Source organism: Sciurus carolinensis, chromosome 11 (genome assembly GCF_902686445.1).
Source record: "Sciurus carolinensis chromosome 11, mSciCar1.2, whole genome shotgun sequence".
Taxonomy (NCBI): domain Eukaryota; kingdom Metazoa; phylum Chordata; class Mammalia; order Rodentia; family Sciuridae; genus Sciurus; species Sciurus carolinensis.
Genome location: NC_062223.1, coordinates 118,584,752 through 118,599,319, shown reverse-complemented (window position 1 = coordinate 118,599,319; position 14,568 = coordinate 118,584,752). Strand labels below are relative to the sequence as shown.

Sequence of the window (14,568 nt, the reverse complement as noted above, 5' to 3'; positions counted from 1 at the left end):
CAAGGCTCGTTGTAGTTAGAGCAGTTCACCATTGTAAGTGCTGGAAGATCACCTCACTCTCCAAGGGACGGAGAAGAAAATGAAACTCCCATTTGTGTATCCAGGGATAGAGTCCAACGGTGCTGTTACAGCACTGTAATGCCAGCTGACTTCTGTGAAGAAATAGGAGAATGGGCAGGCAGAGGGCTGGAAGGCAGGGTCAGCCTACAATATATCCTGCCCAGCATTCACAGAGGAGAGAAGGATCAAATCAATCAAATAAATCCTTGTTTTAAAAAAAAAAAAAGTGTATTGGCATACTTGTGGGTAGGTGGGCAAGTCATCAGCACCAGATGTGAAAAAGGGACTCCTTCTGATGACACCAGATTGATGGGGTAGCCAGGCCTGGTGGTGCACACCTGTAATCCCAGCTACTCCATAGGCTGAGTTTGAGGACAGCCTGAGCAACTTAGTGAGACCCTGTCTCAAAATAAAAAGGGTTGGGGATGCACCTGCGTGGTGAAGTACCTCTGGGTTCAATCCCCAGTACCGGGGAAAAAAACTGATGAAGAGATACTCCAGGAAATCAGAAGCTAGGTTTGAAGCCTATTCTTTTTTCCAGACTTTTCATAGTCTCCGCCCCTTTCCCAGAGTTCCCCCTTTTTCTCTCCCACAGGCTGCCTGCAGCAGAGTGGAGTGGCTCAGCACTGAAGGCTTGGGTTCCAAGGCCAGACAACAGGTCAACCCAGAAGTGAGATGGAGGGGTAGAATGTGACAAACACAGCTGGTTGTTGTGGGACAATGTGACCATTGATGTAATGTGCCCAGCGCTACTTGGTCTAAAGACCAGACAGTACTCACAAAAGTGAGAACATACCAGTCCTTTGGGTGGGGAGGTGCCAGCCCAGGAGCTGAGGAAGACAGGAGTACCCACTAGCAGAAATCATCTGCAGGCTTCACTAAAGGTCTAGGCTACTCTGGAGGTAGGGTAAGGCAGGGCCCTGGCCAGGCCAGGCCAGGCCTGGCTGGGCTGGGAACCTGGAAAGGACCAGTTGGGTACAACCCCTGCCTTCTTCCAACGGGCTGTCCAACCCGCTTCCTTGGGAGAAACTGGGACTTTCCCACACAGAAACCTCTCACCGGAGGCTCGGGAGGAAGACAGCTCCAGCCCAGAAGTCAAGGAGGAAGTGTGCCGACCTCCCTCCTGCACTCCTTACCTTTTGGTTTTCCCACAGATTTCTGAAGACCAGGTCAGAAGAAGGGGTTACAGGCTTAAAAGGAGAGGATCATTGCGGGGGCTCTGGGAGGCGGCTAATGTTCTTTAGACTGCCCCACCCTAATTTCAGGGACCAAAACCCTCCCGTCCCTGGCCAAGCCGGCCAGTCACAGAGCTGAGGTCCCCCTTCTGCAGCAGCCTGCCACCTTCCCACACCAAGACCCAACCGCCTCCTCCTCCCCTTCTCCTCCCGCCCCCTCCATCCTTTCCCCTCAGCCTCTGATTGGCTGAGCCCTGGGGCCCTCCCTGCTCCCCCTTTCTCCCACCCCTGGTGAAAACTGCGGGCTCCTTGCAGGGTGCAGCAACTGGAGGCGGCGGTGCATCCAGAGGAGGCTGCAGCAGCAGAGCCCAGATCCCAGGTGAGAGCTGGAGCCAGGAGGGACCTGGGTCTCAGGGAGAACCACCAGGTACCCGTGCAAGCCTTCCCAGTCCAGCTCTTCGGGAAACGATCTGAGGGCGCCCGGGAAGGACCAGCGCAGAGCTTGGGGAGGGACCTGCTTCTCAGGCCGGGGCGAGAGTGGGACGCTCTGCAGGGTAGGGTAGCTGCCACGCCGCAGCCAGCTCTTTGCGGAAGGCGCTCGGTAGCTTTCGCCCGCTGGCTGACGATCATCTGGGGCTGGGGCACTGGAGAAGAACCGAGAGGAAGGACACTGAAGACAGCCTTTGGTTCTGTTCTCCACCCAGACGTCCCCGAGCCCAGCTCGTAAAGGTGGGAGCGGGGAGAACATCGGGAAGAAGAAGACAGAGGGTGGCAAGCTATAGGGTATCTGTGCCGGGCGACCTCGCCACGGGCTGGGTGTGGGGCACCAGAGGTAGGGAAACCGCAGTGCCGCGGGCGGGGACTGGGTGGAAGGCGGGCAGGCGGGGGAGGGGAGAACTGAAAAGGGTGAGAGAGGGGGAAGGGGAACCTCAATTGGAAAAGGAGAGGAATGGAATACAGAAAGGAAATAAGGGTGGGGCTAGCCGAGCGGGGGCTGGAGAGGAAGGCAGCGCAGAGCTTCTCTGGGTCTGGGATGCGGGGACACCGGCAGAGAAAAAAATTAGATTGCGCCTCCTCAACCACTCTGTGCCCCTCCCTTTGGCTTTATATCCCCGAGCCCCGGCCCCATTTCTTCCCTTTCTAGCTCTGGCCACCGCTCCCCATTTTTTAAACCCTGAGCCCGCTCCCCTCCCTCAATAATCCAGTGTCCTCAAATCAAAGACCTATAGCCTAGTCTCCTCCGCTGCAGAGCCCCAGGATCCGGCTCCGGGAGGTAGCTGTCCCCGGGAAGGAAAGGGCATTCACCGTAGCCACAGAGCTGCGGGACCCTAGCTCGCCAGCCCAGAGGCTGAGCACCCGGGCACAGGCAATCAACGCGGGCCCACGCGCTCTCCGGCGCACGCCCCTCTGGAGACCACTCCCAAGCCCTGCTGCGGACAGTCTAGACTACCCATTCCTTGTCACCTCGCCAAGGTGTTGGTCCAGTCTAGGCTGAAAAAAAGAAAAAAAAATTTTTAACTTTAAAAGATAAGGCAGGAAGCTTGTTAAAGCCAGACTAGAAAACTGCAGCTCCTGAAATCCCAGAAAGCTTGACGTTTGGAAGCATTTTTTTTTTTTTTTTTTTGCTCATGTACATAGATTACTGTAGCTTTCCCTTCCACACATCCGAAAACACCTTAACTGAGCACCCAGTAGAAGCCTATCTGGGAACGCCTTGACCAGACAAACCTGACATCATCCCTGGGCATTAACCTTTCAGGATCATTTACCTTGAGCAGTCGAACTGCCAAATGCTTGTCATTTTTCCTAATCCTGACTATACCCTCTGGGTATCTAAGGCTCAGAGAGCCTCATTCCTTCACTTATTCAATAACTATCTTTTCCCGGGAGTGGTGGCTCACACCTGTAATCCCAGCGGCTCAGGAGGCTGAGGCAGGAGGATCACAAGTTCAAAGCCAGCCTCAGCAATTTAGCAAAGCCCTAAACAACTCAGCAAGATCCTCTCTCAAAAGTATTTTAAAAGGGCTGCAGATGTGGCTGAGTGGTTAAGCACCCTTGGGTTCAATCCCTGATGCCAAATAAATAAATAAATAAATATCTTTTGAACATCTGTTACTATACCAGAAAATATTCTAGGTATTGGTAAATTTTTTTGAACAAGAAATAAGTCCCTGAGTGAGAAAAATTTAACTGCTCATTACAGTTTTCATTTTGAAAGAAAAAATAAGTTTAAAAAAAAAAAAAACGAAGTTCTGGAGATTGTTACCCAGCAGTAAGAATGTACTAAATTTGACTGAACTGTACCCTTCAAAAAAAAAATGGTTAAGAGGACTGGGGATGCAGCTCAGGAGTAGGGTGCTTGCCCACCAGGCTTGAGTCCCTGAGTTCAATCCTAGGCACCACAAAAAGAAAAACAGTGACTAAGAGCCTGGCAGCACGGTGTGCACCTTTAATCCCAACAACTCAGGTGCTGAGGCAGGAAGATCACAGGTTGGAGACCACAGGCAACTTAGTTAGACCGTCTCAAAATTAAAAAAAAAAAAAAAAAAAAAAGACTGGGGATATAGTTCCATGGTAAAACTCTCCTGGGTCAATCCCTAGTATACCACTTCCAAAAATGGTTAAAATAGTAAATGTTATATGTATTTTATCAAATTAAACTTTTAAAAATTAAATAGTAAGTCCTGTCCTCATAGGTCTTACATTCCTGAAAATAAAAAAAAAAGAGTGGTAAATATAAAGTCACCTAGCTGGGTGTGGTGTAATCTCAGCGACTCTAGGTTGAGGCAGGGGGCAACTTAGTGGGATCTTGTTTCAAAATAAAAATTTAAAAAGGGCAGGGGCTGGGCACAGTGGCACTCACCTGTAATGCCAGAGCCTGGGGAGGCTGAGGCAGGAGGATCTCAAGTCCAAAGCCAGCCTCAGCAACTTATCAAGACCCTGTCTCAAAATAAAATATAAGAAGTGGATAAGAGCCCCTGAGTTCAATCTCTGGTGTCAAAAGTGTGGGGGGTCCAGGGGATTAGCTCAGAGGTAAAGTGCCCCTGGTTAAATTCCCAGTACCACAAAATCAAGTAATAGTTAAAAGTCAAAGAAGGAAGCTCAACTAGGAAGCTGAGAAGTGTTCGATGACCAAGCACAGACAAACACCATTCCAGCGTGTGTCCCTCCTCCCTTGCTGTCCATGAAGGGGAAAGAATTGTGGTAGTGCCACTTTAGGAGAGAAATGGGGAGAGGAGGAGGGATGAAGGGAGGGGCTTAGATGTGCACCATGTTCCCCAGGAGCCCATGTCCTGGCAGTAAGTGTGGGCACATCTGCCCCATCTCTTGGCTGATTTCCATCTCTTCCCACCCCATATCCAGGACTGAGCTCTTGGCACCATGAACCCGGCCATCGGTATCGCTGTCCTGCTGGCAGGTACTGGGCAGGGGGCAGGGCTTGCGTTCTAGGCATCCTGGCTTCCTATCCTTCAGAGAAGCTAGTATCTTCTTTGCAGTCTCAGAAAGTGCAGGTGACTGAAGAAGAGAGGGCTTTTTTTCATCCCCAAGTTAGCTACTCAACCTAGTGACCTGCTGACTATGGGAGGTTGTCTTTAGAAACATTCATTGAGCCCTGTCCCTTACTAGTGAATTGGAATCTCCAATGGAGACTAAGACCCTCACCAGCCCAAGACCTCCTGTCCTTGAAACACACAGACAAGACCCAGGGCTGAGGCAGACTAGAGAGGGAGGCTGGGGTCTGGCAGGATGGACTGCCCCACTTGGGACCCCTGGTTTGGGAAGAGTCACTCACTGAGCAGACCCATACGTTCTGCTTAACCTGGCCCATGTCTACTCTTAATGCGGGTGGGAGGCCCCCTGCTCTGTCAGCTTCCCCCCAATTCGAAGGGGGCACTGCTGGTGCCAGTCTTGCAGGTGTCCCGAGGGCAGAAGGTGACCAGCCTAACGGCCTGCCTGGTGAACCAGAGCCTTCGTCTGGACTGCCGCCATGAGAATGCCACCACCATGCCCATCCAGTATGAGTTCAGCCTGACCCGTGAGAAAAAGAAGCACGTGCTCTATGGCACCGTGGGGGTGCCCGAGCACTCATACCGCTCCCGGACCAACTTCACCAGCAAGTACAACATCAAGGTCCTCTACTTAGCCGACTTCACCAACAAGGATGAGGGGACCTACACGTGCGAACTCCGCCTCTCCGGTCAGCCTCCCACCGTCTCCCACCAGAACGTCTCTGTGCTCAGAGGTGAGACAAGTCCCCTGGTGAGCCAGGCTGGGAACAACCAAGCTAGTGAGGACAGCAGTTAGTGCCCTTAGCTAGGCTGGAAGGACAAGGAGCCCCATAACTCCCTTACCCTCTCCCTACTGCCTGGTCCCCTGGGGAGCCACAGCCTTCAGTGTGAACGGGGAAGGGGAAGAGCGGCCAGTCAGACAGGCAGAGCAGCGGAGTAGCCACTTCTACTGTGACTACAGACACGTGGCCTCCCATGACATTACCTCCCTCACCCAGTTTTCTTTTGATTACCAAGATATTGATAAGATATGTGTTCAAGGGGCTCAGAAATCTGCAAATGGGAAGTATGGTTGATTCTTTTAGACCAAGTTGGTCTAGTGAAGACATCATGGCACTATTCCCCTGAAGGGGACACACACTTGCTTTGGGCCTTTGCCTGCCTGAGTCCTGGTCCCTCCCCCACCCCATTCTCTCTTCACAGACAAGCTGGTCAAGTGTGAGGGCATAAGCCTGCTGGCTCAGAATACCTCATGGCTGCTGCTGCTCCTGCTCTCACTCTCCCTCCTCCAGGCCACGGATTTCATTTCCCTGTGACTGGTTGGGCCCACAGAGGATACAGGAAGCCTCAAGGCCCAGTGCAGAGAAGATCCTGCTTCTCTGAGTTGGCTGACCCCCTCCCCCCAGTCCTTCTCACACCTTGGGGAGAAACGGGGACCCCACCCCTTATAAGGAATCCCAGTGCTGCATGCCATCATCTACCCACCCACCCACTGCCACTTCACCCTCTCCGCACGCCACTGGCTGTCTTTTTGTACTCTTTGTTCCAGAGCTGCTTCTGTCTGGTTTATTTAGGGTTTATCCTTCCTTTTCTTTGGGAGTTTGTGACAAGGGAAGCCAGGGTGGGAGACCTGATGGAGAGTGAGGGCATGTGACGGGTAGAGGGTTCCAGTCTCTGGGTGGGTCCATCCAGGCCCACCAGAACCACAGGCCTGGGAGAGACCTGGGCAGGGAGCAGGTAGGGGGTGTCTGGGTCTGGCAGACACGCTCTGTCCTGAGACCTGGCACCCCAAGACCCAGGTGTGAGCACACCGCCCAGCTCGTGTAGCCATGATATGAGGGTGAGAACTAAGCATCTCCAGGAACATTCTCAGCCACAGCAAAAAAGCCACCCTCTTGCCACTGCAGAAGTCCCCCTAGGGACGTTGGGCCAGAGGCCTAATCCAGTGGAGATGCAGTCAGCCAGGGAGCAGCAGCACCAGACGGAGGGGTAGAGAAGCCCGTAGAAGGTGAGGGTGCGGCACCCCTCCACAATGAAAGAAGATAAAAATGTGAGACTGCTGTCATTCACTGCTACAACCAGCGTTGTGAGGGTGACAAGGAGGACAAGCCCTCTCCTGGGCTGTCCCAAGCTCCCAAGAGCTTCCACATCACTAACCTGCAGGCTCTGCAGGGAGGAGAGAGGAGGGAGGAGGGAGATAGAGTCCCAGAGCCTCATGGAGTTTGGCCCAAGTTCCTAAGGGGGGCTCTTCCCCTCGCCTACAAGGCCAGCCCCTGCTGACTGGGCCCTGAGCCCCCAGATAGCCCCTGCCCCGCAGGCTTGCCTCCTCAAGGACCTAGGGGGGGCCCAAGGCAGGCCATGGAATGAGACCCCAGAGTGGCACACTCCTCAGGAGACGGCTTTTCCCAACACCCAGCTCCCCACCCGGCAGCTCTGCCTGTCCTGTGACTGTGTATAGTGCCACCACAGCTTAATGGCATCTCATTGAGGAAAAAGCAAACTGCACAATAAAACCAAGCCTCTGGAGTCTGTCCTCGTGTCCATCTCTGCTCTTGCAGTCCCCAGGCTGCCTCTGCCCTTGGCTGGGGGTCTCCATGGCCTAGAGTCTGAGGAGACCCTGGGGGACATAAGCCCTTCCTCTGTCCTTGTCTTCTCCCCTCCCACTCTGCAACCCCCATCCTCAGGGACATGCCACTGCATGCTGGACTTCTTTTCAGAATAATCTAATATGACATATTTGCCCAAATAAATGGAAGTTCCCTCTTTGCTGACTCACCTGGCTGCAATAAGGGACCCACCTGCCAATGTGTAGGCTGAGCCACGAGACTCTGGCTCTGCAAGCAGCTTTGCGTGAGCAAGCACTGAGGCATGCAGTCTGCTTATTCTTCTCACCTTGGTTGTTCAGAAACACCCACTCGAGTCCCATTTACCATTGAGAGGGCAAGCACTGGAGCACAGGAGGGAGGTTTGGTGGGAGACGTCCATGCCATCCAGGAGGAATGAGTTCTCCAATCCAAAAGCCATAACCAAAGAAAGGATGGACTGGGCACAGTGGTACATGCCTGTAATCCCAGCAGCTCAGGAGGCTGAGGCAAGAGAATCACCAGTTCAAAGCCAGCCTCAGCAACTTAGTGAGGTCCTAAGCAACTCAGTAAGACCCTGTCTCTAAATAAAATTTTAAAAAGGGATTGGGATGTGGTTCAGTGGTTAAGTGCCCCTGGGTTCAATCCCCAGCACCAAAAAGAAAAAGAAAGGTTGGGAGACAAATACTGTCCCCATTGAAGTGGAGAGAGAACAAGGCCTCACCCCTGTCTCCCTCCCCTGCAAGTAATGAGTAGAATGTGAACAAGTGTCGGGTTGTGCTGGGACTGGGGCTCCATCAGGACTCCAGCGTGGCTGTGAGCCCCATGGCTGTGAGTTATGGAGGCAGCCTCTCCAGCCTGTCCCGCTCTGCCGGGGAACGTGGGGGAGGAGGCTGACTCATTTGGTCTCTAGCACTGGATAGGATGGTTATCTGAGCATTTTTCTTAAAGGCTCACCTCTAACTTCATGCCACTCACTCCCACTCTTCTGCTACCTCCTACCCAAGCGTCTGCCCTGCAGTGGCCCCTCTGGTGACCATGTCCAAAAGAAAGCAGAAACTTCCCGTCACAGACCATGAGGCTGCAGGCCAATCAGTTGGTACAGCCAGCCCTGAGCTCTCTGGGAGAGGGACACCCTTGTGACCCTGGTTCTTGCCTAGAACCCCTAGAGCCTCACAACTCCTGTGGCAAGGAAAGAAGACTTGGCGAGAAGAGGCTTCATGGGGGAATGGAGTTCAGATGCCAAGTTCAGGGTGATGAAAGGGCAAGTCAAAAGGTCTTTCTGGAAAAAATTGGGAGGCCAGGTGTAAAGCCTCAGCTGAGAGGCCAGTGTGTGACCCTGGCACCTGCATGATGCCTCCTCTATGCCCTTTGTCACACCTGACACTGTCACCCTGACAGCTTAGCAGCTACACTCTTAGACAGGTGCCCAGGGGATGGATTGCCCACTGCCATCCTCTTAGGGGAGCAGACCCTGAGGCCTGGAGCAGGTAGGAAGGAGGCCGGAGGCCAGCATGGGACTATGGGAAGGCAGGAAGGGAGAAGGAAGAGGTCTTCAGATCTCATAACACAAACCGACCCAGAAAGACCAGGCCATGAGTAGGGGGGCCACAGGCTCTCAGTGGCAGGTCTCTCTGAGCAGGTCTCATGAAGGTTGTGGGACATTCATGGTGACGGTATTTATAAAGGGCATGAAAATTTCAAACTCGGGGAGGAGAGGGACATCATTCCAAGGAAGCAGGAGGATGTACGTCACAGGTCCCCTGATGCTGTGCACATTTCTTGGCTGGCCAATGAAAATCCCCATGTCTCATGGAGACGGATACTTGCCCCAGACACAGTCCCCATCCACCTTTTTGCTGCTCCTCACTCTTTACCATCTGGCTCCTCAGTCACACTATTTCCTACCTTATAACCTAGAATTCTTGCCCAGGAGTATCAGAAGCCCCTCTGAGCTCCCAGTTCTGGATTGGACAATTACACAAGGTGCCAGGGTAGCTTTCTCTGACTTCCAGGAACTCCCTCAGGAAGGGAAAGGCATCTCTATGAGACATTTCATGCTGGAGAGGACATATGTGTCTTTACATATGAAAGAAGCAAATCCCAAGTTAACTCCTTTCCTCTTTCATTGGTGAGAAAACACTGAGTCTGGTTTCCTCCAGATTCCTGGCAAGGTGTAAGAGCTGTTGGCTCTCTTCTACTCAGTCCAGGAGGGCTTCAGAACAAAGGTGGGACAAATTTCCTGTTCAGGTTCTTGGCCTCAGGAGACTATCAGGCCCAGAACGACCCCCACCCCTCAAGGGGAAACAGCTTGTATAGACTTGGGCGCAGTTTTCTCTCCCGCAAAGAGAAAGCCTGCAGGCAGGAGGAGGCATGGAAGTGGATGCAGACTATGGAGGCAGCATGGGACCAATGGCAGAGTTCCACGAAGGCCACATGTGGCTCCAAGGAAGAGCCTGCCCAGCAGTGGGGGCAGGGAGTGCCTGGAGTGGGCGTGGCCTGGTGGAACCCACCACCAGTTATCAGTGAAGCAGTTTCCTTAATTCAGCAGAACTTGGACTAGACGACCCTAGATGATCTAGTCACTACTCTTCAGGGCTTCCTTTCAATAATTCTTAAAATAAGACAGTTGGGCTCGAATCATTTATTTGTGCAACCCAAAATGCACCTGTCTCTGTACTCAAGAATAAAAGACAGGCCCTGGCTGAAGGAGTCCAAACTCCAGGAAGCGAGGAATTGCTTTCAGTGGGTGACCAGTGCCATGAGCAGGGAAGAAGTGGCGAACACTGGGGCGGGCAGCGGAGGGGGAGTCCCCAGCATGCCTTCTCTTCTTTCTCAGCAGTAGCCTACAAATTTAAACTGCAATATGTGGCCCAGAATGAAGACCACATCTCCCAACTTTCTTGCTGTGGATGGGCCTATATTGCTAGGTTCTGTTCAATGGCACATAAGCACAAAATAAGTGTAATTTCTGTGAAGTGTGCCTTTCTTCCCCTTTCATGTTCCTGTCAACTGGAATGTGGAGCTAATGGCTCGAACTGGAGCAGCCATCGTGAACTATGAGATGGCAAGCTGTGTGTTACAAATGACAAAGCAAAACAGGAGCCTGGTTTCTTGGAGACAATGGGACAGTGAGACATTTTATTTAAGCTACTATTATTTGAGGTTTTTCACACTCACAGCTAAACCTAAAAACACCTTTAAAAGAAGCCACTACTTAACACCACTGAACTGAACATTTAAGCTGGGTGTAGTTCAGTGGTAGAGTGCCTGGCTAGCATGAATGAGGCCCTGGGTTCCATCTCTGGTAGTGGGGGGAAAAATAGCTACCTAAACTTAAAAGTGGGAAAGATAGCAAATTTTGATTTAAAATAAAAGAAGCCTAAAGTCAGATTCCTGGAGACAAAATGCGAGAATGAAGGTTGCCAGGGGTTAGGGTGGAGAGGAAATGGGGAGTTACTGGGTTTGGGTTCTAGAGTTGTAGTTCTGCAAGAAGAAGAGGGATGAGGTATGTGGTAATGGTAACACAACAGTGTGAACATACCTAACACCACTGTACTTTCCTTTTTATTTTTTTTTGGTACTGGGGATTGAACTCGGGGCACTCGACCACAGAGCCACATCCCCAGCCCTATTTTGTATTTTATTTAGAGACAGGCTCTCACTGAGTTGCTTAGTGCCTCGCTGTTGCTGAGGCTAGCTTTGAACACGTGATCCTCCTGTCTAAGCCTTCCAAGCCACTGGAATTACAGGCAAGTGCCACCATGCCCAGTTGTACTTTACTCTTGAAGAGGGTTGAGAAGGAAAAATTTTTGTTAAGTGTAGTTTACACAATTAAAAAGAAGCAGCTAGCTGGATGTGGTGGTGCATGCCGGTAACCCCAGCAACTCAGGAGGCTGAGGCAGGAGGATTGCAAGTTCAAAGCCAGCCTCAGCAACTTAGTGAGGCCCTAAGCAACTTAGCAAGACCCTGTCTCAAAAGAAAAAATAAAAAGGGCTTGAAGGGGAGCAGGAACGGGCTGCAGTTGTGGCTGAGTGGTTGAGCACTTGTCTAGCATGTATGAGGTATTGGGTTCAATCCTCAACACCATATAAAAATAAATACATTAATTAATTAAACATATTTTTAAAAAGGGCTGGGGATGTGACTCAGTGGTTAAGGGCCCCTGGATTCAATCCCTAGTACCCAAAAAAAAAGGAAAAACTTGTCAGACTATATACTTAAAATGGGTAACTGTAAATTATACTTTGGTAAAGTGCTATGATGCATGTATAGGACTTGTTCGGCAGACCAAAAGGTTCCCAGAGGAGGAGTCATAAATAGTAGTTAGTGCAAAAAGTAGGCTCTCTTTTATTTTGTAAGCTGAATACATGGAACAAAATTTTATTTTATTTCTTCTATATCCTGCAAAGTTAGTGATAGAATAGTGAATGGTGCAGAAATTCCCCTGCCCCTGACTATGGTTTGGATATGTGTCCCCCAAAGGCCCATGTGTTAAAGACTTGGTCCCCAGTCTGTAGTGCTATCAGGTGGTAGAACTTTAGGAGGTGGGGCCTAGTGGATGAGGCTGGGTCATTGGGAGCATGCCCTTGAATAGGATAGGGAACTCTGGTCGCTTTCTTGTCTCTTTGTCTCCTGGCCACCATGAGGTAAACAGTTCCCTCAGTCACATGTTCCTGCCATGATGTGCTACCTCACCACAGGCCCAAAAAGCAACAGAGCCAACTGACCACAGACTGAAACCGCTGAAACCATGAGCTAAAATAAATTATCCCCATGTAAGCTGTTTATCATATTTTGTTATCTTATTTTGTCACAGTGATGAAAAGCTGATAACACACCCAATAAACTTATTTTCTAGCTAAGTATGGTGATGTACGCTGTAATCCCAGCTACTCAAGAGGCTGAGGCAAAAGGATCTCAAGTTTAAGGCCAGCCTGGGAAACTTAGTGAGACCTTGTCTCAAAATAAAAATCTCTTTTTTAAAGAGCTGGGGATGGGGCTCAGTGGTAAAGTACTTGCCTAGCATGCACAAGGCCCTGGGTTCCAGGCCCAGCATCTAAAAAAAAAAAAAAAAAAAAAGTGAGGGTGGGGGAATCTTAGACTCTAGACTGGGAAATGGACATTAAACAAGAAAACAAATCCACTACTTATGGATTGGGACCATTTATATGTATATGTATGCTTTTTTGTGATATGAATTTTTAAAGACCACTTTGGCTGTTGTGTGGAGAAAGTGCTGTAGGGAACGTAAGAAAGGACATCAGCTGGATTACCGCAGCAGCCCAGGCCAGAAATGATGAGAGCCTAGGCTAGGGCTGAGAGCTGGTAATTGACAGGCCATGATGCAATCCAGTTTTGAATATATTTTGGAATAGAACCAACAGGACTAAGAGATTTGATGTTGAAAAAATAGATGACACTATAGTTAGGCTAATGAGAGAGAGCCTGAGGGGCTGGCCTTTGGTCTGAGACCTGAAAAGGGAGAAAAAGCCAGTCACTGGGAGAACTGCTAGAGGCACAAGGCAGAGGGAACAGTGAGGGTACACTCAAGGGCTGAAGACAAGGAGTGGTCTGAGATGTCAGTAAAGAAGTAGACATTGCTGGGTGCTGTGGCGCATACCTATAGTCCCAACTACTCAGGAGGCTGAGACAGGAGGATGGCAAGTTCAAAGCCAGCCTCAGCAACAGCGAGGCGCTAAGCAGCTCAGAGAGACTCTGTCTCTAAATAAAATACGAAATAGGGTTGGGGATGTGGCTCAGTGGTTGAGTGCCCCTGAGTTCAATGCCTGGAACGAAAGAAAGACAGACAGCGGGGACAAGAAAGAAAAGAAAAGAAAGAAGTAAACATGCCGGAGGTCACGATGAAGAGTTTAAATTGTATTCGAAGAGCAACGGGAATGTGTTAAAGGATTTGATCTACTCCTATGATTAGAAGCTCCTCCTTGCTGCTTCATGGAAACACACTGGAGGATAGCAAGAAATCAGGAGAATATTGCACTAGTCCTAAAAGAGATGTGGCAGCTCAAAACAAAGTTGTAAAAATAAAAGGAAAATAAAATAATAAAAGTAAAAATAAAAGGAAGTGGTAGCTTTGAGAGACCCAGAGCTGAAAAAGAGGCCTGACGAAATCTGAGGCAGGTCCGTGTATTTTACCAGTATCAGTTTCCCATCAGAGCTAGTGGACTGCAGTTGATCAAGATGTTACCACTAGAGAAACTGGGTGAGGGATACATGAGGCCTTGAAACTCTGTCCAAAGGTACAAACAGGACTTCTTGTACTATTTTTGTAATTTCTTATAAATCTGTAATTATTTTAAACTTTAAAAAATGTAATTCTTAACAAAATCCCCCCAAAATGGAAAATATTCACTCCATAGGGCAGAAAAAAGATAACCATAGCCCATTACATGGTTTAGCTGTGAATAATATTTATATAATCATATTAATAGGAAAACTTGCTAGAGTTCCAATGTTTGTATCCTTCCAAAATTCCTACGTTGAAATCCTTAACCCAAGATGATAGAGGATTTGAAGAGGGGACCCTTGGGAAGTATTTGAATGTGCCCCCAAAAAGCAAGTGTTGGAAACTTAATCCCCAATGCAACCGTGTTGGGGGTGGGGCCTAGTGGGAGGTGTTCAGGTCCTGAGGGCTCCATCCTCCTGAGTGGGGACAAGCCGATTATAGAAGGGCTTGAGGGTGCAAGTTTGCTCTCCTGCTCTTACAGGCACACCTCCCTCTCTCTCTCTCTCACCATGTGATGGCTTCTGCCATGTCACCACAGAGCAAGAAGCCCTCACCAGAAGTGGGCCCTCCATCTTCGACATCCCAGCCTCCAGACCACAAGAAACAAACTTCTGTTGTTTATAAGCCACCCTGTTCACAGTGCTTTACAATAGCAGCCTGAATGGCCTAAGACAGCATTAAATAATGATGTTACCAAAATTTATGATAAAGCTATATGGGAAGGAAAGGAAAAGGATAAGTGAATATATTTGGTTGGGGAAGAAATGGGCATATAAAAGAGCTAATACCATATTTTCCATAACTGAAAGTCATTAGATAATACTTAACACTGGAAAATCAAGAAAAAAAAATATATATAAGAAAACTTTAAAACTTTAAATATAGAAAGTAGAAGAAATACCTTAATAACTGGAAGTTTGCTTTGGCAGGTGAAAATGTAAGATGTCAGAGATCACTTTTATATTCTTTTTTACCTTTTTTTGGGCAGGGGGTAC

General features: G+C 49.7%; 1 protein-coding gene across 2 annotated transcripts; it reads left to right on the top strand.

The window, feature by feature from the left end:
- Positions 1–1,210: 1,210 nt before the first annotated feature.
- On the top strand, positions 1,211–7,516 carry Thy1 (Thy-1 cell surface antigen). 2 transcript variants are annotated; one of them, XM_047515919.1, is made up of 5 exons: positions 1,211–1,229; positions 1,551–1,614; positions 4,599–4,653; positions 5,143–5,478; positions 5,948–7,516. In XM_047515919.1, exons 3-5 carry the CDS (start codon positions 4,617–4,619, stop codon positions 6,058–6,060), a joined length of 486 nt encoding a protein of 161 aa, XP_047371875.1. In that variant the 5' UTR covers positions 1,211–1,229; positions 1,551–1,614; positions 4,599–4,616; the 3' UTR covers positions 6,061–7,516. The 2 variants fall into 2 exon arrangements, with proteins under 2 accessions (XP_047371875.1, XP_047371876.1); XM_047515920.1 differs by lacking the exons at positions 1,211–1,229; positions 1,551–1,614 and adding an exon at positions 1,639–1,662.
- Positions 7,517–14,568: the final 7,052 nt, after the last annotated feature.

Excerpts from the sequence above, each read along its gene's own strand:
- Thy1 (XM_047515919.1), top strand. The coding sequence starts at position 4,617 with ATGAACCCGGCCATCGGTATCGCTGTCCTGCTGGCAG. Across the intron at positions 4,654-5,142 it reads TATCGCTGTCCTGCTGGCAG|TCTTGCAGGTGTCCCGAGGG; the intron begins GTACTGGGCAGG and ends TGCTGGTGCCAG. Across the intron at positions 5,479-5,947 it reads GAACGTCTCTGTGCTCAGAG|ACAAGCTGGTCAAGTGTGAG; the intron begins GTGAGACAAGTC and ends CTCTCTTCACAG.